Raw genomic sequence first — 25,450 nt, 5'->3', positions numbered from 1 at the left:
ACAGAAAGTATTCAATAAATATTTTCTCGTTGACATACTCCTTAATCGATAATAATTAGACTGGTAGAAAGTGAAGGCTATCAGTCAGCAAAGAATTCCTAACCATGAGTCTGTGACAACCAGGGTTTGTCTAATTACTTCCGTGGACACCAAAACATCAACCAAAAATTCTCAGAACAGCTAAAATAATTACAAGCAAGTTAAGAAAAAATTCACAAAACATACACCACTAGAAGACATTAGTGATATTATAAAATTAAATACATTTTGTATCCCAACATTACTGTATATCGCAATCCCAAATTTGTCTGGGGTGAAAATTTTCACACCTAAAATGCAAAATTCCCCATTCTGCTTCTCCAATATACTTTCTTATGTATGTTTCCAATAAAATAAAATTTTTGAATGTTTGTAAATATATTTTATACATATTTCACCAATTTGACCTTATAAATAGTATATATAAATATTTTATGCTAATCCTTTTTTTATTCTAAGATTACATTTTTATATAAAAATACACATTTCTCTTAAAGTCTAGATTTAGTTCAGTTGCTGGTTTTAAAATTGGGCTTATTCTTACTCTCATTCACTGCATATTAACAAACATAGTAAGTTTTCTCAGCTCAAACTTAACCAACATCAATAATAAAGTTATAAATTAGGCAGTCTGAGGTCCTTGTAAGGAGCCCACAGTCTGATGGGCTCAGGAAGTGTCAAAAAGTAGCATGGCAGACTATGCCACTTACCATAGTGATACTTAGAGGGATCTGGATAGGGAAAGTCACAAGACATAGCAATAACAATAAAAGGACTGGAACTTTGAAGAGAGAGATTGACCCAGGCAGACGCTTAGCTTTTTGGTACCTTTGATGCATTCCTTCTGATATGATACTGACTTCCAAAATTCCAACAATTAGTTTTACTGTCTGGGCAACCTCTATTAATCTCAAGGAAGTTGCCATTTGTCTGACTAGGTCTCCGAATTATCCTCATAAGCTGGTTCTCTCTTAAGTGAGATACAACTAAAGCAGTAAAGAATACTTTCAACATACAAAATAAGTCATAAAAAATGGTGGCTAGGGCAAGCAGCACTAACCTCATTTTCAAATCAGTGATATGATAAGGAGAAGGGATCCCAGTACTTGTGCAATGGAGGGAGACCTGAGTATACTACCCCATGAAGAGGAAGACAGAAGACTCTGAAAAAATGGAAACCTTTGAAGGAGACTCCACGATACTATGAGGACAATGCTGGGAAGGCTGAAGCCAAGCAAAGAGCAAGATGAACCAGGAGCTAACTTGAAGTAAATTTTTTGCACCCCTTAAATTTTGGTGCCTTCAAGCTTAGTCCTCTTTGCTCCATTTCATTAATAGTTCTGAATGTAATGGGATGTCTGGCTTTCAAACAGCCTGCCTGTGGCTGGATATGTGAGATCCAATTGCCACGCTAACCTCTGCCCAGAACACAGGCTCTAAAGACTCCAAAGCTTTAGGTACAGCTGCCTCCAACCTACTAGTAACGAGACATACGTGCTACTTTGAAGAAAGCAAATTCTTGGCTTAGGCATCCCTTGAAATCAGCAGTTCTGGTATCAAATAGCACTACAAATACCCACAGATTTTTTCAGCAGTAGACTGTTTTTAGACTCCTGCAAATTACTAATGACACCAAAATTTTGACCCAAGGGGATTCCCCATGGGTAGCTTATGTGGAATCCTGCATAGCAGGTCAGAATGCCTGTTGAGCCAACAACTATTTCACAGAAAACAACCCTTATTAGGCGCTGTGAATGGGTTTCCACAAAAGTTCAAGGGCACTAGTATTACTCTCCGAACCTCCTTTGAAATGACATTGTTATGGATAGATTTGCCAGATTCAGCAAGTGGCAAATGTCCATGATATGATTTTGCAACTTGTTCCATATGCTAAATAAAGTCTTAAAATGGAGTAGACTTCTCTGGTGGATCAATTTATGAGGTTTGCCCATACCTAATGATAATGAATTTACCTAAGTTGAGATGTTACTGACTAGCCTGTACTTCCTCCTGTATCATCTTCAATGATGACCAAACTTGTGGCAAACTTTTCCCACCCCTACTTTCTCAGACCACCTGTCAGGGGCAAGTTACATGACAGGAAGAACTAGTAAAGCTTAGAGGGTGTCATGTTTGCTGCCATTATGGGTAAAGACAATGCCTCTCCCTATTTTCCCACCTTCGTATTGACTATTCCTTTGTTATTGTTTGGTTCTGTCTAACTTCGTGACTCCATTTGGGGTTTTCTTTGCAAAGATACCAGAGGGTTTTCTTGGCAAAGATACCGGAGTGTTTTGCCATTTTTTTCAGCTCATTACAGATGAGGAAATGCAGGCAAGCAATATTAAGTGAATTGCCCAGGGTCACACAAATAGTAAGTGTCTGAGGTCGAACTGAATTCAGGTCTTCCTGACTCAAAGTCTGGTGCTCTGTCAACTGAGTCACCTAGCTACCATGGACTCCTCCACCTATTTCCAAATGTTGACAGTGAATTATCTGTTATCATATGGTTGCCAAGATGGCAGAGTAATTGTTCTCCAAATATTTCTCTAAACCAAAAACCACAAATATATATATATATACACCAGAAATAGAGTAACTAAAGCCCCAACCATAAGACAAGAAACCCATAAAGCTTAAAAAAAAATCATTAAATAACATAAAGCAATAATTTGCACTCAGCATGCCCACCCCACAACCCATAGCAAGCACAGCTAGTTCAACCTATTTTGAAGTAGTAGCCTTGTCCAATTCCCCCACAAGAGTGACACAGACTCAAACCTTTCCACAAACATACTCCACAAGAGGTTGCAGACACTGATATTATCTAGCCATGTGAAAGCAAGGGGGAGGGAGCAATTGGATGGGGGAAGAAGTAGAAGAAGCAGGCAGCACAGAGGTGTCTAGAAGAAAAAGAGCTTCAATACACAAGTGAAACAGGAAGAGAAATGTAGTGAGGGTCATGCTCTCACCCTAAAATTTATTCTGGACACAGAACTGACACTGCGCCCTTGTCACCTCTGCAACCTGAAGGCTGCAGACATTCAACCTACTAGGCACTGGGGAAAAGCCACTATATAGTAGAGGAATGAGGAATGTGCAAAAAGTGAGACACTATACGGAACACTAGGAAAGTGCAGAAAGACCAAAAGTACGATGGATAAGACCTAAATACAAATCTAGCTCCTAAACAGATAATGAACAGAGAACTTGCAGACTGAAGGAAAAATGAGTATACTTTGAAGGGAGGTCGGAAAACAATTTTTAAAAAATCATAGTATGAAGGGAAATGAACTAAAAATCTTTGGTAAAACTAAACATTCTGAGGATGATTCAAGAGCCAAGAAACAAGAGCAAGAAACTTCAAAATGTTTCAAAAGAGAAAAAAAACACTTTCAAAATAAGATTTTAGGAATTTAATTTTAATTTTAGATTTTTTTGTCTTTATAGCCCCAGTGCATAGCATATTGATTGGCATATAGCAGGTACTTGAAAATTGCCTGTCAGATTTATGGAGAACAGAAGAATTTATGACCAAACAGGAGATAGAGAACATTACAAAATGTAAAATGGATAATTTTAATTACATTAAATTGCACAAACAAAGCCAATGCAACAAAGATTAGGAGGGAAGCAGAAAACTGGGAAAGAATTTTTACAACCAGTGTCTCTGATAAGGGTCTCATTTCTAAAACAGATAGAGAGATAAGTCAAATTTATAAGAATACAAGTCATTCTCCAATGGATAAATGGTCAAAGGACATGAACAGGCAGTTCTCAGATGAAGAAATTAAAGCCATCTATAGTCATATGAAAAAATGCTCTAAATCACCATTTGTTAGAGAAATACAAATCAAAACAACTCTGAGATATCACATCGCACCTATCAGATTGGTCAACATGACAAAACAGGTAAATGATAAATGCTGGAGAAGATGTGGGAAAATTGGAACACTAATGCGTTGTTGGTGGAGTTGTGAAATGATCCAATCACTTTGGAGAACAATTTGGAACTATGCCCAAAGGGCTATAAAAATGTGCATATCCTTTGAGCCAGCAATAGCACAAATACATCACAAAAGTGGGAAAAGGACCCACATGTACAAAAATATTTATAGCAGCTCTTTTTGTGGTGGCAAAGAATTGGAAGTTGAGAGGATGCCCATCAACTGGGGAATGGCTGAACAAGTTGTGGTATATGAATGTAATGAAATACTACTGTGCTATAAGAAATGATGAACCTAAAAGACTTGTATGGACTGATGCTGAGTGAAGTGAGCAGAATCTGGAGAACACTGTAAACAGGAACAGACACATTCAAGGATCGGAGACATCTCCAAAAGTCTCATGATAGAAAATTCTATCCATATTCAAAGAAAGAACTATGGAATTTGAATGCAGATTGAAGGATATTATTTGTTACTTTTTTCCTTCGGTTTTGTTTTGTTTCCTCTTTCTGGTAATTCTTCCTATTGCTTCTAATTCTTCCTTACAACATGACTAAAGTGAAAACATGTTTAATAGGAATATATATATGTAAAGCCTTTATCAGACAGCATGTCATCTCGGGGACAGGGGTGTGGAGAGAGGGGGTAAAAATTTTTAAATTCAAAAGATTATAGAAGTGATTGTTGATAAATCAAAATAAATTAATAAATTTTAAAAAGAACACTGCTTGTTAATAAATTGATAAATGATAAATTTTAAAGCAAACCATAGTCCTCAAGGTATCTAAAATATTCACATCAAGTTTCTCTGATAAAGGTATCATATTCTAGATATTTAAAGAAATGATTCAGACTTATAAAACTACGAGCCATTGCTGGGAAAACTAGAAGGCAATATGGCAGAAACCAGGTAGACCAATATAGTACACAGTTTACTAAGATAAGTTCAAAATGGATACATGACCTAGGTGTAAAGGGAATATCAATAGTAAATTAGGAAAGCATAAAACAGATTACCTATCAGATTTATGAATAGGAGAATAATTTTATCAATAAACAAGAGATAGTGAGCATTACTGGACTTAAAATGGATAATTTTTATAACATTAAATTAAAAGGTTTTTGTACAAATAAAACCAATGTAGCCAAGATTGGAAGAAAAGCAGAAAATTGGTGAATTTTTTATAAATAGTTTCTCAGATAAAGGCCTCATATGTCAAGTACATAGAGAATTGAGTTAAATGTGTAAGAATATTAGTTTTTCCTAAATTGATAGATGGTTAAAAGACATGAACAGGCAGTTTTTGGAAGAAAAAGTCAAAGCTATACATGTACAGTCACATGAAAAAATTTTCTAAGTTAATTATTGATTAGAGAAATGCAAATCAAAACAACTTTGAGATATGAGATTGACTAAAATGATAAAAAAGGAAAATGACAAATGTTAGAGGGAATGTGGGAAAACTGGGACACTAATACACTGTTGGTGGAATTCTGAACTTATCCAACCATTTTGGAGAGTAATTTGGAATTATGCCCAAAGAATAATGCACCCTTTGATCCAGTGATACCACCATTAGATCTATTTCCCAAGCTGATCAGGGAAAAAGGAAAAGAATCTATATGTTATAAAATATTTGTAGTAGCTCTCTTTGTGGTAGCAAAGAACTGGAAATTTAGGGGATGCCTATAAATTGGAGAATCACTGAATAAGCTGTGGTATGTGATTGTGATGGAATACTACAATGCTGTAAGAAATAATGAGCAAGTTAATTTTAGAAAATGGAAGGACTTGATTGAGAGTGAAACAAGTAGAACCAAGACAGCATTGTATATGGTAACAACAATATTGTTCTGAGAGTAACTGCGAATGACTAATTTATTCTGAGTAATACAAATATTCAAATCAACTGTAAAGGACTTATGAAGGAAAATACTATCCAACTCCAGAAAAAGAACTGATATATGGAAATAATTATTGGATGGTGCCACATACACACATACACACACACACATGAGATATATATATATATATATGCACTAAATGTTAGCCTTCTGTGATGTAGGGTTGGAAGAGAAGGAAGAAGACAACTTGGAATTTAAAATGGAACAACTAAATGAAGGACACTAAAAGAAAAAACTATGTACCATTCTTCAATAGACAGTCAAAGGAAATGAACAGTTTTCAAAGAAAGAAATCAAAGCTAGTCATAATCATATGAAAAAATACATTAAACCATTAATAATTAGGGAAAGGCAAATTAAAGCATCTTTAAAGTTCTGCCTCAAACCTAGCATTCTGACAAAAACAACAAAAGAGGAAAATGGCAAACATAGGAGAAGCTGTGGATAAGCAGGCACACTAGTGCATTGTTGTTGGAGTTATGAATTGATTCAGCCATTCTGGGAAGCAATTTGGAACTCTGCCCATAAAGTTACCATACTATGTATACCCTTTGACCCAGCTAGTGACATCATTACCAGGCCTATATCACAAAGATATCAAAGAGGAAGAAAAGGATCAATGCATGTTAAAAAATATTCATAGCAGCTCTTTTTGTAGTAGCTAAAATTTTGGGAAACAACTGGGCTCTCCTGTTGGGGAATGGCCAAACAAACTGCATTATATAAATGTATTGGAATATTATTATGCCATAAGAAATGACGAAATGGACAATTTCAGAGGAAATTGGGAAGACCTTTATGAACTGATGTGGAATAAAGTGAGAATAGAAGAATGTATTCAATGGTGACAACATTGTGAGAAAAACAACTCTGAAAACTTTAGAACTCTAATAAATGCAATGACAAGCCACAAGTCCAAAACACTGAAGGCGAAACATACCACTCCCTTCCTGTTAGAGAGAAGGCTGAAAGACAAAACATTTTTTGATATAACTTGTCATTTTGCTAAACTATACAAGCTATGTGTTGAAAGCTTTCTTTCACTTTTTTTTTAAATTTACTCAGTTGGGAGTACTCAAAATGAGAGATAAATAATCCTTACATGAAAAATAAAAATAATAAACTATTAAAGAATTTTAAATATCATATTATAAGAATTAATATTGGAAATATGTCTAGAACTCTTGAGTATAAACATCCAGTATTTAATAATGATATCTACAGATTAACCTTCAGAGAAAAACTCTGTGCTAAAACTATAAAACATGTCATGATTAAATTTCATAATTTCAACAACAAGCAATATATTTGAATAGCAGACAAAAGAAAGATCTTCAGCTATGAAGGAAGAGAAATTCTAATAATTCATTACTAGTTCACTATCATAAAAACTGAGAAAGGAAATGCAAATGAATATTCCAAAAAGCAAAGTGAATCCATCTACAACCAAAAATATGCACCGTGCAAAGCTTTGCTTAAAATTCAAGGGAAAAAGCTAAACCTTAAACAAAGAAGAATCCACAAATCCATAATCATTTAAGTGGTCACTAAGTACCAAATGTCCCTGTGACTGACAATGGTGAGCAGAATACTAAATTTAAAAATTCTTCAAAAAAGAAAATTATGAGAAAGGCAAATAAGTATAATTATTTTTAAAAAAGATTAAGTAATAAAATAGATATTATAAATGTACATATCCTATTTTTTTTAAAGAAAAACAAATAAGGATAAACGAAGAAAATGTGATTGAGTACAGGAAAAGCCCTGTTAGTCCTGAGGTGCTAACAATTTAAAAGGAACTTAACAGAATCAGAATAGGAAAGGAAAAAGACAAATGAACACATAAGAACCTAAATCCCATGATTCTCTATAATGGAATCATTGATAGCACGGTAGGGAGCTGTGTGAATGGGAGGACAGAAGGTAAGAGACAAAGGGGAGCTGGAGATACATCCTCATCCAGCCTACATGTAAACAGAGAAGGGATAAAAATTTTTTTTGCTCTCAACAATAAATCTCCATCATAGGGTTTTTCCTGGTCCTCCTTTCTGTTATTACTTTCCCTTCCGGGTCACTTGGTGTTATACTTGGAATTTTGGGTTTTGGTCATTTTAGTCACATCCATCTTATTCTTCCTGACCCTAGTTGGGGTTTTCTTGGCAAAGATACTGGAGTGGTTTGCCATTTCCTTCTCCAGCTCATTTTACCGATGAGGAAACAGAGACAAACAGAGTTAAGTGACTTGCCCAGGGTCATAAAGCTAGCAAGTATCTGAGGCCAGATTTGAACTCAGAAGAATGAGTCTTCCTGACTCCAGGCCCGGTGCTTTATCCACTGCACCATCTAGCTGCCCATATAGTTGGCATATATCTTGGTTAAGTGTGGAGACTGATTTGAATAAAATTAATCAAATTATTCTACCCCACCTAAAGCAACTAACAAGATTCTATACCCTCCATACTTTTGTTATGTGAGAATATATCTCAATTGTCCACACAAACAAGGCCTGCACACTTCCCAAGGTGCTATAGACAATCTGTTTTGATTGGCCAAGAAACAATGTCACATCCTCTGGGGCCTGTATCAGGCTACATGGATTTCAAGATTCCATTGTGAGGTAAAACAAGAGAGATTTCCTGGCAAACTCTGAAGAAGAACCAAAGGAAGAGGGACAGAGAGAGTGAGTAGAGGAATTTAACCTCAGCCTATGTCTCAGCCTCCTCCTTTCTATCTTTGGTAGGGGGAAGACTCTGAGCTTCAAAATGTCCAGAAAATTTAGTACTTCATGGTATTTATAGAAGAGCTTATAGTAGCACCTACATCAGGAGCCGAGGAAAGACACAGATTCAAAGCTCTACAAATAGCCCAGCAGAAGGAAAAATATATCATACTTAAGGGGAACATCTTGAGGATTCTAGCAAAAGGACTTCCAAGAGCTGGGCGTGACCCCTGGTACATGTGCTCTCTAAGAGTGAGCCCACTTTCCCCCAGACTTTTGGGTGGATGTTTTGTACCAACCATGGCATAGTAAATATCCTTTTTTTTTTTAACTTTCTGGTGTATTTTATTTATGTTGTCAAATATTTCCCAATCACATTTTTTTATTAGATGCTCAGTATCTATTGAAAGAGCAGTATGCTCTGCCTTGGAAGGAAACATTCAGATCTGTGATATCATTAATGTGGATGTTCCTTCTAATGATGTAGATCTTGATCCATGCCTCTCCATCCTATGTGACTTTTTTTTCACATCTTTCTATACCATAAGTTTGCCACAGAGTGTTCACTCAGTGTGATGTAGGCTCTCCTCCCTTCCACTCTTTAAAAAATTTTTAAATTAATGAATTTATTTTTAGTTTTCAACATTCACTTCCATAAGCTTTTGAGTTTTAAATTTTTTCCCCCTCCCTCCACTTCCCCTCCCCAAAACAGCATTCAATCTGATATATGCTCTACATGTACATTCTTATTAAACATATTTTCACATCAGTCCTATTATAAAGATGAATTAGAATGAATGGGAGGAACCATGAGAAAGAAAAAACAAAACAAAAGACTACAAATAGTATACTTCCATCTGCATTCAGACTTCATAGTTCATTCTCTGGATGTGGATAGCATTTTCCATCATGAGTCTTTTGGAACTGACTTAGATCCTTGCGTTGCTAAGAAGAGCTAAGTCTATCAAACTTGGTCATTGCACAATGTGGCTGTTACTATGTACAATGTTCCCCTGGTTCTACTCACTTCACTCAGGTTCAGTTCATATAAGTCTTTCCAGGTTTTTCTGAAATCTGCCTGCTCATCATTTCTTATAGCACAATAGTACTTCATTAAATTCACATACTGCAACTTGTTCAGCCATTCCCCAAATGCTGGGCAATCCCTCAATTTCCAATTCTTGGCCACCACAAAAAGAGCTGCTATAAATATTTTTGTACATGAGGATCCTTTTCCCATTTTTATGATCTCTTTGAGACACAGCCTTAGAAGTGATATTGCTGGGTCAAATGGTATGCATTGTTACAAAAAACATAAATTGGGGCACATAATGGATCATTCATCATGCAAGGCCATAAACTAAAGATTATAAAATTTGTGGTGACTAAATCAGAAAATAATCAGAATTAATTTGCCACCATCAGGAATGGAACAATACTACTTGTGCCCAGTTATTGTTCAGACAATTAGCATTGATTACTCTATCCAGGACAAGATGCTGTTGTTGGGTTCCCTATGCCTTCTCTTGTATCTATAGATCCTTTCTGAGAAATGTTAGGATTAATAGTCCCTCAATATAGTAGATAGTTATGCATTAGTAATGCATCATGGATACCCACAGGCAGAACAGGTGTAACTGTGGTGGAGTTGTGGACAATGAGAGGGCGGATCATTGAGAGACTATCTGTGTATGTATGAGTACTGGGAAGAAGGCATGTCTGGAAGGTATGAATTAGTGACTTCTGATATTGATCCCTAGTTTCAGCCTGGTACATATGAATACATGAAGTTATGGAGTAGAAAGGGAATGAGGCCAAGATTAGTAGAGCTTAGCATGCTTAGCTGAGACTTCAAGCCAGGAGAGTATCGATCAATGCAGTGCCAAACCAGTAACAAATCCTAAGAATCAATACCAATATTTTCATAGACAGATGCGCTGTCAAAAACAGCAACTTCTGAGTCCCTACAGTCACTGAAAAGAATAGAGGAAACTCAGGAAGAAGTCACTGGACTCAGACTGGAAAGTATGCTATGTGCTGTCTGGGGCCATAGTAGTAAGGCTTAATGTGCAATATTGGAGTAGCTAGGTGGCCACAGTGGATAGAGTACTGGTCCTGGATTCAGGAAGACCTGAGTTCAAATCCAGCCTCAGACACATAATACTTACTAGCTGTGTGACCCTGGGCAAGTCACCCAACCCCAACTGCCTCACCAAAAAAAAAAAAGTGCAGTGTTCTATCTCTGCTATAATGGGTCATGGCAGCCTATTCAAGACCCTACCTATACGACAAGTCAAGTATCATATGTAAGCCTCAGTTTTTTCATCTATAAAATGAGTAATTGCATTAGATGATACATAACATTTCCTCTGATTTATATCCAGCTCTTGCCACACGATCTCCATGGGCCTCAGATGGGATGTATACAATCATGTTAACAAAATGCTTATTGCCAAGAAACCAGTGCAGCAGCCAGGAGGTTTACAGTAAGCCTGTCAACTCCCCTCAGTCCCTGGGTGGTAGTCATGTTAGATTTCATCAAAGACCCTCCAATATATCCAGAATTCAGTGCCATCTTTGTGGTGGTACACATCACGTCTAAGATGGTTTACCTTTCTTTCCAAAGCTTGGCCTACTACTTTGAGAGGATTACCTACTCATTCTTGAATGAAATGGAGGAGGACCATGACATCAGGGAGGTGATGCCATGACATACAAGTGAATTGGATTTAAGTGAGGGAGGAACAAGGTCTCCCACTGCATCTAGGGTAATTGGCAGGCATCTTGATCTATATTTGGCCACTGGACCCACATGGCTCCAGAGGAGAAAGTGAGGCTGATGACGCTGCTCAGCCCTGCCTCACGTAAATCAAATTCACTTGCATGCCATGGCATCACCTCCCTGATGTCATGATCTTCTTTGAGAACGAAAGACAAATAACAACTTGAATGAAATGTTCTATTTCCCTGACTGTTTTCTCTTTCATAACTCCACCTATCAAAATCCCCATTTATTTCACATTTCTTGATTGTACTATTAATGGGCACTCAGGTAAAGATTCATCTTTCCACAGGATAGGCTCATGGACATGCAGAGCCCATTACTCAAATCCTAGAATAGTATTCCAGGTACTATGTCTTCTATTTTTATTATTATAGGACCACTTCTAGGTCCACTTCAAAATTTTGTTATAACTTGGTTCCTTTGACCTCCTAGAGTAGAATATTTTGTATGAACTAAGATTCATGCCAAAGCTTTGGAGAAACTGGTTGAACTAGAAAAACACTTAGCAACTAGGTACTCCCTGCATTTTTCTACCTGATGTAGTAGTTATCTTCTAACCTGTATTTCTGCTTTGCTGCCATTCATCATGGCACCTTCAGCTATTCAAGGTCAGCTTGGACCTTATCTTGCTAGGGCTCAGGCCTCCATTGCTGCCTCCTGGCTCGCTTTGCCTCTTCCTCCCACCTACCCTCCAACTCCCAGGATAAGGACTATTTTGCTTGCTTGTATTTGTTTTTCCAACACTTAGTACATGGGTATGCACTTAATAAGTGGTCCATCCATATATCCATCTAGCTATCTAGCTATCTATCTACATATCCATTCACCCATACCCCTTGGGTTTTACTCCTCAAAGACATCCTGAGAGCCACTCAGGCTGAGAAGCAAAGTCGTATAATAGAAAGAGTGATAGACTCAAAGCCAGGAGAATACACTTACTATATGAGTAACTGAACTTCTTAGGGCTTCAATTTCTTTATCTGTAAAATTGAAATAATAGTTCTACTTCATAGGATTGTTGTAAGAATCAAATAAGGAAAATGGATAGAAAACATTTTGCAAACCTTAAACTGTCATAGAGACATCAGTGTAATTTCATTATTATCATTTACATTTCTTCACCTCCTAAATTGTACCCTTTACCCTCCACTCCCAAGGGGTGAAAGGTATTGCCATTCCATTGGCCAAACACTTGCTTAATTATTTGTATATGGTAGCTCTGCCTTAGGTGGGGTACTCCAACTGAACAATTTTTCTCATATAGGGAATTTTCTATAAAACTAAACTATAAGCAAACATCAGCTGCTGGTAAGAGCATCATAAGTTCATAGCTATGAAACTAGACAGGACATTATTAGAAGTCATCTAATTAAACAATTCATTTTGTTGATGAAAGAACTTGGGCCCCAAGATATTGAGTGATTTGCCTAAAGGTACGGATATTAAGTGGTAGAGCTTGGATTCAAACCCAAGTCTTCCGATATCAAATTCAAGGTGCTTTCCAAAATATGATACTACTCCCTCACTGTGTATAACTTCTCCACAAAACCCACACAAAATATTTATTATTTTTCTAGGAGGATAAAAAGATGAAAGTATTAAGGTCAACACCCTTTACAAATCAATCCTTTAACTTCTCAATGCCCCCGGGTAATTCTCTGACTATAAAATACAAAAAGATTGCTCATCTGTACAAGTAGAAAGAGAGTCCACACTGGGAGTTCCCCAAATAGTATAAAATCATAGAACTGAATTCCATCCCTTCTCTGCTCCCAAAATAAAAATCCTTTACAAAAGAACATCTTTTTTTATATAATTATGGAAAATATACTATCAAAAATACTTTCTAATGCTAAATGTGATGATGAAAATTGATATGGGGTCAGATAAAAGACAAACTGCACATTATTCTGATTTGCTCAGTACACCTTAAAAACCACTTGTTCTACTAATTGTTTGTCTTTTTAGTCAATGATGTCCAATTAGTCAATCTGAAAAAAGAGCTGATAGGAATAACTTTTAAGTGAATAAAACATCAGAGCAATAAGGTGATTCTACATTAAACAAATGTTAATCAAGCTACTTTTTCCCTCTGGTCACCTTCTTGAACTCTCATGGCAAGATTATTAAAATCTTTTATGAAAAAGGAAAATAATATTGCTAAGTCTTAATGTTCAATATTTTATTCTAGTATGAAATGGTTCATCTCAAACAAAAAATTAATTAGTGAAGAGAATCAGAATAATATCGAAGGACAAAGACTTGGTGCCATTTATTTAAATTACAAATCAAGATGAGAAGAGACTTAGCCACTACGATTATTAGATATCATAATTATAATAAAGTAGAGACTGAGCATCAGGTTATGATAAAATGAACAAAGTTTTTTATTGGAGGGGAAAGAATTGCTGCATTCAGCAAGTCTTCAGAAAACACCTTCTGAGGACATTTAAAGGGACAGTTCCTTCATTGTGACACATACACTCTGGATAATATAACCTCATTCCTCCTGTGTATGGTGTCCTGAGGGATAGAAACAGGGACCAGACCTGATATTCCAGTGGTATAGGGAACTACCAGGTGAAGAAACTCCCTCTACCAGTGACAGTCAGCCAGCACCTTCTTTGACTTAGTCTTAGAAAGTTGCCTGACCACTGACAGGTCAAGAGAGTTGCCCAGGGTAACACAACCAGTGTATGTTAAAGAAGGGGTGCCATCTCAGGTCCTCCTGTGTCTGAGGTCAGTTCCTCTATTCAAGTGGTAGAGTATTAAAAATAGAGTTCAAGTTCTTACTAATTTCTATAATAACTTGATAAATTGATACATAAAAATAGGCCAGTCTATTAAAAAAAAACCATCCACAAAACTGAATATCAAACATATGTTGTTTTGGTGCCTTCTTTTCTGCCTTCTCTTTCACAGGGTGTGGGGGGGAGGGGCAGAAATGTTTAGAAGCTGCAGCATCTTCCTATTATTGGAATTCCTACATAGATTATATTCATCTGCCAGATGGGGTTATTCATTGTGGGCCTATTGTTTGTAAACACATTTTTAAGCAGAGGATGTTTCTTGGCTCACGACATGAAACTATGGTGAAATATTATCACCATATGTCACTAAAATACAGTCAGTGTCTATTCCATTTTAAATAATCATACCAGAGTTATTAGCTTGAACTAGTAAAAAGATTCTTTCAAATCGATTTCAGTATCAGGAACAAAGGCAAAATTTTAGGTTTTGGAGCCAGCCTCAATTATGAAGAGGCCTATATATGGCTTCTGATAACAGGCATCTATCTGCTGTGTTCTATGCCTGTATACATGCACAGGCAGAGAGAATGAGTGTGAGCCAGTACAAAGTCACATGGTTTTGGAGTCAGAAATTCCTGAATTTCTCAGAAACTTACTAGCTATGTGACTCAGAAGAAGTCATTTAACCTCTCTGAATCTCAGTTTCCTAATTTAAAAATAAAAAAATAAAAATAATAATGGTACTAGAAAAGCATCATAGATCATAGTAGATTGCAAACTGGCCTTGGAGTAAGGAAGACCTGAATTCAAGTCCAGCTTCTGACATATTCTGGCTGTGTGATCCTGGGTGAGTCAGATACAGGGCAAATGCCAATATGCATTGAAAGAGTTTTCTCCCTGGGAATTTCCAATCTATACTACAGAAACCACAGGTTCCATACAAAAAACAAATAGCACTTAACTCACAAGTTTGTTGTGAGGATCAAGTAACAGGTAATATAATATATTTTGCAAACCTTAGAGTGCTTCCTAAATGTCAACTCAAATTGCTATTATTTAAATGAAATTGTGGACACTAGAGTCATATAGACATGTATTCATATGCTTTGCTTTGAGCACAAAGTCTTTTTCCTTTAGTATCTAAATTTATTTTTAATGAAAAATATTTTTAATTTGCATAGTGAAACAATTCACCTCTTCTCTTCAACCTTAACTCCAGGAGAAGAGGCAGTGTTGGCTGGGTGACTAGGTAGGAGTAATAGTAATTCAGAAGATATTACAAATGGCTAGATCAGTGGGATGTGAGGTAGTGACACAGTCCCTACCATCCCTTATTTTACATATTAACAGCTTTCATTGAAGGATGCCTAATTAACACTCATACCTTGATTCTCCCAGCCTTTATGTGCATTTTACAAGTCCTTAAATATGCAAATACGTTGAAGCCACAGTGCGGGACTCATCAGGAGTCCATCCTATACCTGCTTTAGTGATTCTGTGATAGATGTTTTGAAGCTCCTTTTTAAAAGTCTCTAATGACCTGATAATTGGCTTTAAAGCTTTCCCATGCAGTGTATAGCTGTTATTTATTGGCCTATATTGGATCTGAAATTTTGTAAAGCTTTCAATAAACTGCAGAGGTTGGCTGAAGTGAAGAGAAAATATGACAGATTAGTCATTATGCTTAAAATCATTTTTCAATTGGAGAATCAACATCATCACTATAATCAACGATAAACACGTATTGAGAACCTATTAAAATACTCTGAGGTCACACTTAAGTCAAGCAAATTATTCTGAATGGATTTATTTATGGGAGGAAAATTTACTAAGAGAAAAAGGAAAACTCAAACAATACCAACGCTGGTTCAGCTGAATTGGGTCAGAAGACCATAGTATTTAGAAGAAGAAAGGATTTTAGGGCCTTAGTCCCTCCCTCTTATTTTTAGGATGGTGGAAGTAATACCCAGGGAATTGAAATAACTTGCCTAAGGTCACATGGGTGGGTAGGAAAGTTCGATTCCAATTCAGATCCCCTGCCCCCAAATCTATTGCTCTTTCCATTACACCATACTGCCTCATCCCCCAAATCTCTTCTAAATTCTAAGGAAAAAATTATTGTTCATGAAATGTTTAATACTTGTTACAGTTTAGATGAAGAGGTAGAACAGACTAGTAGAGAGAGTTGGCTTTGGGGTTGAGAGGATGTATATTCAAACACTGCCTTTAACTCAAGATGCTAGCTGTGCCAACCTCTTATTGCCCCCAGGAGACTCTCTAAATTACAGAACTAATTAGTAGGAATTTCAACACATAGAAAAAATTACAAGTCTAGTTCCTTTCAAAGAAGTAGTTAACATAAAATTTTAGTTCAAATTCTTTCAGTTTCACATGCCATCCAGAAATCCACCCAGGCCATGTCACCATCTGTCTGCTGCCATGTACCTGCTCTTCCCCACCAAGTATGCAACCATCACATGGAATCCAAAACCTGGACCTCAACTCCAGAATCCATACCACCACCACTACACCAGACACTGGGAGAGTTAATCTATACATTTTTGGAGTGCCTGCCCTAGGGATCAATTCAACTGATGGGTGATTAGCTGATGGCTAATAGCCTCCTTAGCCCACTGTACACACTGGATGGCAACAGACACCAAACTATGCTTCCACCAAGATTCTAGACATCCACCTACTCATCTCACTGTCTACCTATCAACTTCCTCCTTCCACTTTTTCCATTCCCAGAACAAATATCTCTTCCCAGGTTACCATTCCTCTATAAGTATTCTTTCCCTATTAGAATGCAATTTTTGAAGGCAGAAACAGTCCCAATTCCAAAAAAAATTTGAATCTCCACCAATTAGAACAGTACCAGGCACATAGTAAGCACTTAATAAATGCTTTTTCATCCATTCATTCAAAGACTTTTGGAGATGTCTTAGATCCTTGCATTGCTAAGAAGGGCTAAGTCTATCAAAGTTAGTTATTGCACAATGTGGCTATTACTGTGTACAATGTTCTCCTGGTTCCACTCACTTCACTCAGCATCAGTCCATACAAGTCTTTCCAGGATTTTCTGAAGTCCATCTGCTCATTATTTCTTATAGCACAATAGTATTCCATTACAGTAATATACCACAACTTGTTCAGCCATGCCCCTATTGATGGGCAGCCCCTCAATTTCCAATTCTTGGTCACCACATAAAAAGCTGCTATAAATATTTTGTACATGTGGGTTCTTTTCCCATTTTTATGATCTATTTAAGATACAGCCCTAGAAGTGCTATTGATGGGTCAAAGGTCCTAAAATGTTTGATCATAGCACTGAGGTAAATCATGTGTCTACATAACTGCAGAGCTCCAATTCCTTTTGGTCCTGTACATAAGAAGTTGGAAAGGCTTTGATTATGAACTTGGCAATGGTCCATGGGTCTGTTATTTGAGGATCAGTCTAGATGAGTACAAAGTGGATCATTACCAGAAAGATGACCATCAGACGATTAATTTTGCTCTGGCTATACTATCTCACCAAGAGGTTATACTAAGGCACAAAAGGCTTGCAGTTTTCCTCCATGGAAGATCCAATGACATCAAAGATGCCTGAAGTATTGAAATCTGGCAGTTTATGGTAATTGTATTTGTTGCTCCAAAGAGGCACTCTTGTCATATCTATTATCTTGTTCGTGGTACTTAATAAATATTTTCAGAATTGAATCTGATTTCACATAATCACATGATTTAGAGGTGGAATAAGTCATTTAGTCTACCAAGGGTAAGGAACCTGCAGCCTTAAAGTCACATGTGGCCCTCCAGGTCTTCATGCACAGCCCTTTGACTGAATCCAAACTTCACCGACCAAATTCCCTCAATAAAAGGATTTGTTCTGCAAAACTTGGAGTCAGTCAAAGGGCTGTGCCCAAGGACTTAGAAAGCTACATCTGGGCTTGAAGCTACAAGTTCACCACACCTGGTTCTAGCCTATATACCAAAGGAATTCCCACTATAATACATTTGACAGCTGATCATACAGTCTCTGCTTGAAGACTTTCAATGAAGGAGGGGGAAGAGGAAGTGTCAGAGAAGGAAGGATTGATCCTTGGTCAGAAAAGCAATGTCCTCATTATAATATGGCTCCTCTTGGAAAATATGGTCCACTTTATAGTGATACACTTTCATGCTATGGCTTCCAGGAAGACATATGGGAATTATTTGATTAAATGTCTTACTTTGTTGGGCAAGGGAAAGAGATAAATTAAAAAAAAATGGGTGCTGCCTGTACAGACCAAATTAAACTGGAAGAACTATTAAATACACAGTTGATTGCTAAAGGACTGATACCAGAGATAAACAAGGCCACAATTCATGAAAAAGGAGAGGAAGAGAACCAGGAAGATTAAAAATTTGCAAAATTTTTAAGAAAATGCATACAAACCTTTAGAAAAATTACAACCAATGTGAAAAGGCATAATTGGGCTTAGTGGGTAAGGTACAAGGTTTGGACTTGGGTAACCTAGGTTTTTTATAGAACCTCAAAGGTTTACAAAGGATTTTATATATGCTATGTCTTTTCATCTTTAAAAGAATGAGGCAAGATAAATACTATCAAGATTATAACCCTCATTCTATAGATAAAGAAACTATGCTTCTGGGGGGTGCACAGGATCAGAGATTTAGAACTGGAATGGACCTCCGACATCATTCATCCAATCCCTTCATTTAACAGATGAGGAAACTAAGACCAAGAGATGTGAAGTGACATATCCAAGTTAGTGAACGGCAACATGATGTAGTAGAAAAAATAGTGGAGTCAGGGGATACCTGAATTAGAATTCCATCTTTGGTGCTTAATATCTGTGTAATCATGGGCAAGTCAGACAAGAGGCATCACAGTAGAGTGAATAAGGCACAGGAAGACTTGGATTTAAAGCCCACCTTAGGTATTTAATACTCATGTGAGTAAGTAAGTAACTTCTAAGTGCTTCAGTTTTCTTACTATAAAATAAAGGAGTTTGACTTGATAGTCCCTAAAGTCATTTCCTGATTGAAATCTAATGATCCAAATATGGAAACGAACCTAGCATGTAAATGAGATATTTTGTCAACAATGCTGTTAGTACTCAGGACCAACACAGAAGGATAGATGGGATATAAAAAGCCGTCGAGTCCCAACTACAACCTGACTGAGAATTCCCTCTGTAGCAGCTTGAGTAAATGACTACACATTTTCTTAGAAAGAACTACAAAAAGCAGGTTTCACCTGAGTATTTTCAATACTCTTGATTTTGTCTTGCTTTGTTTTGCATTTTTTGGTTTTCCTTTTAAAAGACTATTAGAATCTCTGTTCCTCAGAAGGCAAAGTACCCATGTCACTATTCAACTAGAACTTTATGGATTTCTTCTTTACATTTCAATGCAGTAACATAAGAATACTAGATCTTCAGAACTATACAACCTTGGTTCTGGGATTTAATTATTCTTCCTATTATAACAAAGAAATCTGCCTCTAGCCAAAAGAAAGTCTTCAACTAGATATAATTTGAATTTAATTTGCAAGGGGTGACTAGAGGAAGAGATGCATACTTTTTTTTGAAAGGACATTTTACTGATTCTAGTGCATAAAATGATTTATTTTGAATGTTATTTCAAGGAACAGGCATAAAAAAACACACAAATTCACCTATGCAAATTGGATTAAATCCTTGAACTGCTTCCAAGATGACACTATAGTCACTGGTGCTTAAAAAAACAGTGGTCCTGTCATATTGAAAGTAATATAAAATTTTAAAATATAATGAAAATTTTTTGAGTTCACAATAGATTACCAAGAAAGTATTCATTTGTATTCTTTAATTTCAATACATATAGGTTGCTCCATTGATAACACCAAGAAAATAATTATTTCTTTGATTCTGAATTATGATCAAATTGAATTCAGTTCCGTTCAACAGACTTTTATTAAGCGCCTAGTATGTGCCAAGTACTATGCTAGGTAGCACTGGAAATAAGAAGACAAAAACAAAAAAAAAGTTCCTTCATTTCAGGATCTTAAAATCTACTAAGGATATTCAACATGTTTACAGATGAGTAAATAGAAAATATATACAAAGTGAAGACAAAATAATTTTTGAGTGGAGTAGGATAATAAGAACTGGTAGGGGAAGATAACAACAAGTACTCTAATTTGGCTGGAATGTAGAGAGCAGGAGAGAGAATATTGTGTGATCAATATGGAAAGACGGACTACAGTAAAATTAGGAAAGATTTTAAATGACAGTCAGAGGAGTTTGTATCTTCCTCAAGAAGCCTACAATGGCTCACTACTGCCTCAACACTTGGGGAATGACATAGTCACATCCAATTTGCAGGATGACTTGGAGAGATTGGAAGAAAGGAGGCTGTGAAAACATTCTAGGGGAGAAGTAATTAACTAGTGTGGTAGTTATGTGCATGGAGAGAAAGGTAAAAGATTCCAAGAGATGTGGAGGTAGCTTTGACAAGATTTGGCAACTGGTTGGATATGAGGGTCAAGGGAAAGAGAAGAATTAAAGATAATACTGAGATTGTGAATCTGGAGGACTGGAAGGACAGTGGTATCCTTGACAGAAATAAGGAAGTTTAGAAGATGGGAGAGTTTGGGAGGAAAGAGACTGAGTTCTGCTTTGCACTTGCTGAGTTTTGAGTTCAAAATGTCAAACAGGTTGTTGGCAATGTAGCTCAGGAAAGAGACTGGGATCCATAGATCTGGAGGTCATGTGTAAAGAGGTTATAATGAAAACCATGAATACTGACAAGGAAAAGGGTAGAGACAGAAAACAAAAGGGAGTGCAGAAAAGAGTACAATTACATTTGGGTCCTACAAGAGTTTGGCCACCAATCATCTTTTTATTCATGGGTATCTTCAATCTGGACCCTTTCTCTGGTTCCTTCCTATCTGACTATAAACACTATCAGAATTCCTAAATATTAAAAATATCTTCTTCTCCATCTTCTAAGAAAGCTAGGGAAAGGAGAAGGTTTGGGGTTGGGAATGAGAAAAAATAATGAATTCTATTTTGGACTTATTTAGTTGAGGCGCCTAGGCAGTGAAGTGGAGGGAATGCTATGCCTGTAGTCAGGAAGATGTGAGTTCAAATCTCAGGAACTTACTAGTTAGTTATGTGACCCTGGGAAAGCCATTTAACCTTCATCTGCCTTGGATTCCTCATCTGTAAAATGGAGACAATAGCATCTACTTCCCAAGGTTGTTGTGAGGATGAAATGACATGACATTTGTAAAGCACATGGAATATCTTAAAGCACAATAGAAATGCTAGCTATTATCTAGATTGAGAGGCCTATGGGATATAAAGCTGAAGATGTATAAAAGGTAACTGATTATGTGGGACTGGACTGTAGAAGAAAGATGAAATATGAAAATGGGGATTTGAAAGTCATCTGTAGAAATAATGATAATTGAACATACAGAAACTTACAAGATTCTCAAAAGCAAGCATGTATAGAAAAAAGAAGATAGGAGAGGGTCTAGGACAGAGCACTGCTTTAAAATCATGCAGAGAGCATGGGATATGGATGATACCCAGCAAAAGAGTCTGGGAAGGAATAGTATGACAGGTAGGAAAAGCAGGAGAACACAGAGTCATGGAGAACAGGGGTGAAAAAGTTTCTAGGAAGAGGGAGCAATCAATAGTTTTGGAAGCTGAACAGAGAACAAGAAGGATAAAGTCTTAGAAAAAGACAGAAGACTTAGCACTTAAAATTAACAATTTTTTTCTAAAATGTCTGTCAATTTCATAAATAATCTGCAGAAAAGTATAGAAATATTTCCTATGACAGTTAAAGGTGCTTATTTCAAAATAATTTACAAAAAAATCAAACCAAAACTTTTAGACAACCTATACTGGAAAAAGTGAAACTAGAATATTTGATGGATAGCCTTATTAATTAACAGACATTAAGAAAATGGTAGTTTTCTGCTTGCTCTGTAGAACTATATCAATTTTAATGGAAACTGAAAAGGTTTTCAGTATTGGTCTAGTTACAGTCTTATTTTCACAGGATCACCCTAGCTATGATTGGAGAGGTTCATCATTAGATTGGATCCAAGCTAAAGTGAGTTTTTCTAATGTAGTAACTCTTTAAGACTATTGGCTGAGATGTAGAAAAGTTGTAGCCTTCATTGCTCAACAGAGAACCCACACTTACAAAATCACAGATTCTTAAAGTATTAGGTTAAACATATATTTGCAAAGATGCATGCTAATTGTGGGTAAACTCCTAGTGTGGTCTCCACTAATGCAGGTCACAACCTATTTATTACTTATAGATAAGTTCTAAGAAATTGTCTGAAGCACAGAGAGGTGATGAGACATGCATAGGGTCACACAGCTACTAAGTTTTTTTGGGGGGTGTAATTTGTAAAGAGGTCTTCCTAAATTAAAGCCAATATAGTATTCACAATTCCATTGTTCTTTTTATCGATGCAACTAATAATAAATGACAGTTATGTAGAACTTTAAGCTTTATAAACCTCTATACCTAAATTACCTTATTTACTCCACACAAGAATCCTTTGAAGAAGGTACAATTAATTGCATTTTACAGATAAGCAAAGTGGGGCTGAGGTTATGTGACTTGTCCACAAGCATGCAATATATCACATATCACACATTATGTATTATATGTCATGTAGAAAATATGCACATATATAACCTATGTCTTTAGTCCAAAGAAGAAATTCAATTCATTTATGGATTATTCAAAGAAAATTCAAAACCTAGGAGAGGTCTGTAATTTTATTATAAGCATAAACAAAACATAATTATGAAGATTAATTTCCTGGGAGAAAATAAACATATAATGAGCCCTAAAGTAAAATTATTTTTGGATTATATACTGCTATAGATTATGCACACCACTGGTCCCTTTCACTGGATGAGGTAGTCAAGAATTCTCTGCATTTCAATTCCTTTCCTCTTGGGTACTATTTTCAAAATCTTTAATCATTTGTATTCCTCTTTTTTGAGTACAATTTCTTAACATCCTTAATAATAAATGGCCTCAAAACCAGACCAAAGGCTTGACAAAGCAAAGTCAGCTATATTAAAAACTATTTTTATAATATTTGATGTTATACCAAAAGTTAATTTATAATATTTAAAGCTGTTTTAAAATATATCTCAGCTTACATATTTCATGTGAGATTGATATTCATTCACACACACAAACACACACAATCCAACACGTGTTCACTGTCTGAGAAGGGTTCTACCTATGCCTTCTCTTTTCCCTTGCAGGAGTTCCTGGGGTCCACAACTGGACCAATCAGATATTTATGTCTATAAGTTTCATCATTCCAATCCCCAATATCCTGATGGTGCACCTTGCAAATTACTCTGGAGAAAGGACCTACAATCTCTCAGGTGATCTCTACAGAAAAGAGGTTTACTTCATCTGGGCCCATTACGCCCCCATTAGACTATGAGCTCCTTGAGATCAGGGATTGATTTTATTATTGTTGTTGTTGTTTGTGTGTTTGTTGTGTCTTTCTTTGTATCCCCAGTGGATAGCAGAGTGTCTGACACTTAATAAATGCTAGCCAACTGACTGACTGAGTAGACCTAGACCTCTGGCCCACCCATCAAGCAATAAGTTCCCCAAGGATGCATACTTGGCCTCTCCATCTTCTTTCTCTGCCTTCTTCTGTTAGACTTGCTCAGTAACAGCTCCTCACTAGCACAAATACTTCTAGGAGCCAGAACTCATGCCTATAATACAAATGATCACTACCAGGTTTAATATTCTTATAAAGTATTGTAAGGTACTGAGGATGAGGGGGAAATGAGGACTGAGCTACAAATGCTATATCTTATTCCAGCTTTTCTCAATCTTAACATCCCAATACTTTTGATACATATGAGCATCAAAGACAGGGACAGGCTCTATACCTCTGATGTCATTAGTATAGAAAAAAACCCAGATGAGGAGAGGCACTGAGAGATTAAGTGATTTGCCTAGGATCACAAAGCCAAAATAGGTCAGAGCCTAAACCTAGGCCTTCCTGACTCCAAAGCTATATTTCTATGCATTTCCTCATGTCAGTGTCAGACTGCCTTAGGATATTTTCTTTAAACAGCAGTATTATATAACATACACTTTTGGCATCCTGCTATATTTGTATAAGTCACTTATTTTGAACATTTAAAAAGCATATAGAATGGTAATCTAAATGGTTAAAAAACACTGAACTTTATAAGATTTAAATATAAGCAGTGTTGGCAGTGAGGCAAGAAAGGAATGGATAGCAAACACTGGGAAGTGTCAATTATGGTCACTGCACAACCTTTCTTTTCCCCCAACTACCAACTTTTTTCACATTTAATCCTGAAGCTTTCCCATTTCCTTGCTCCCTGTATTCTACCTTTCCCCATCCTGACATCTGATACATAGGAAAGTTGTACTTATTGACAACTGCAGGATCCTGAAGATGCTGACCTAATCATTAACAATGAAATATTCTGATTAAGCATTCATGCTTATGGAGGTCTTACAGTGCTTCAGGGTTACTATGGTTAGTATCTATTGCCACACTAACCAAGTCTATCATGAAAGAGTGTTTTTGTATTTCTCCATGCCTATATGTCACTTTTGCCACATAAATGTTTATGAAAGAAGTGCTAACAGACTTGTCCAAAAATAATGACGTTTCCCTAATATAAATGATGTAAGAAAAATTTATCAGTTCTCATTACACATTTTCGTCCTTTACTCCATTAGAAATGCAATGAAATATTTTCCACTTTTTTCATTGTTACAGTAAACAAATATTCTAATTCCAATATTCTAAACATATAAACTCTAACAAAATATTATTTCTAAGTAATCAATTACTTATATTCGCTGGTATAGGTGGTGATCTCATTGTCATTACATATCCATTTGAATTCCAATGGCCAGCTCCCTTCAGCAAGGCAAGTGAGTACAAGGCGATTCCCTTCCAGATGAATCTGGGGTAAACCTGGTTCAGTCTTGAAATATGGTGCAACATCACCTGAAACAGACCAAATGCAGAAACATTCAGTTAAATACAAACATGGAAATAACACTGTCACAGATAATAAAACAATTCTTCTACAAGCACCTAAAAATGAAAGTAAATCTGATAGTTTTACATAATGAAATATTGAATAACATGCAGTTAATGTTTCCACAGGGTTAAAGCCTAATGAACTAAAAGTATTTGGCATGCTGATTCTGTTGTTGCTGGTTTTTTAGTCTTTTCTCATAGTACTGATTCACCAGT

General features: G+C 36.4%; 1 protein-coding gene across 1 annotated transcript in view; it reads right to left on the bottom strand.

Annotated features, from left to right (window-relative positions):
* SDK1 (sidekick cell adhesion molecule 1) overlaps positions 1-25,450 on the bottom strand; it is a 1,163,851-nt gene that overhangs the window by 740,145 nt on the left and 398,256 nt on the right. Inside the window, 1 exon segment of the mRNA XM_078152930.1 lies at positions 25,039-25,198. Coding sequence (XP_078009056.1) covers positions 25,039-25,198 — 160 coding nt within the window.

This window comes from Phascolarctos cinereus, unplaced genomic scaffold, assembly GCF_003287225.1.
Source record: "Phascolarctos cinereus isolate Bilbo 61053 unplaced genomic scaffold, phaCin_HiC Scaffold_4;HRSCAF=312, whole genome shotgun sequence".
NCBI lineage: Eukaryota > Metazoa > Chordata > Mammalia > Diprotodontia > Phascolarctidae > Phascolarctos > Phascolarctos cinereus.
The sequence above is the reverse complement of the archived record's forward strand: the minus strand, read 5'-3'. Positions and strand labels throughout refer to the sequence as shown.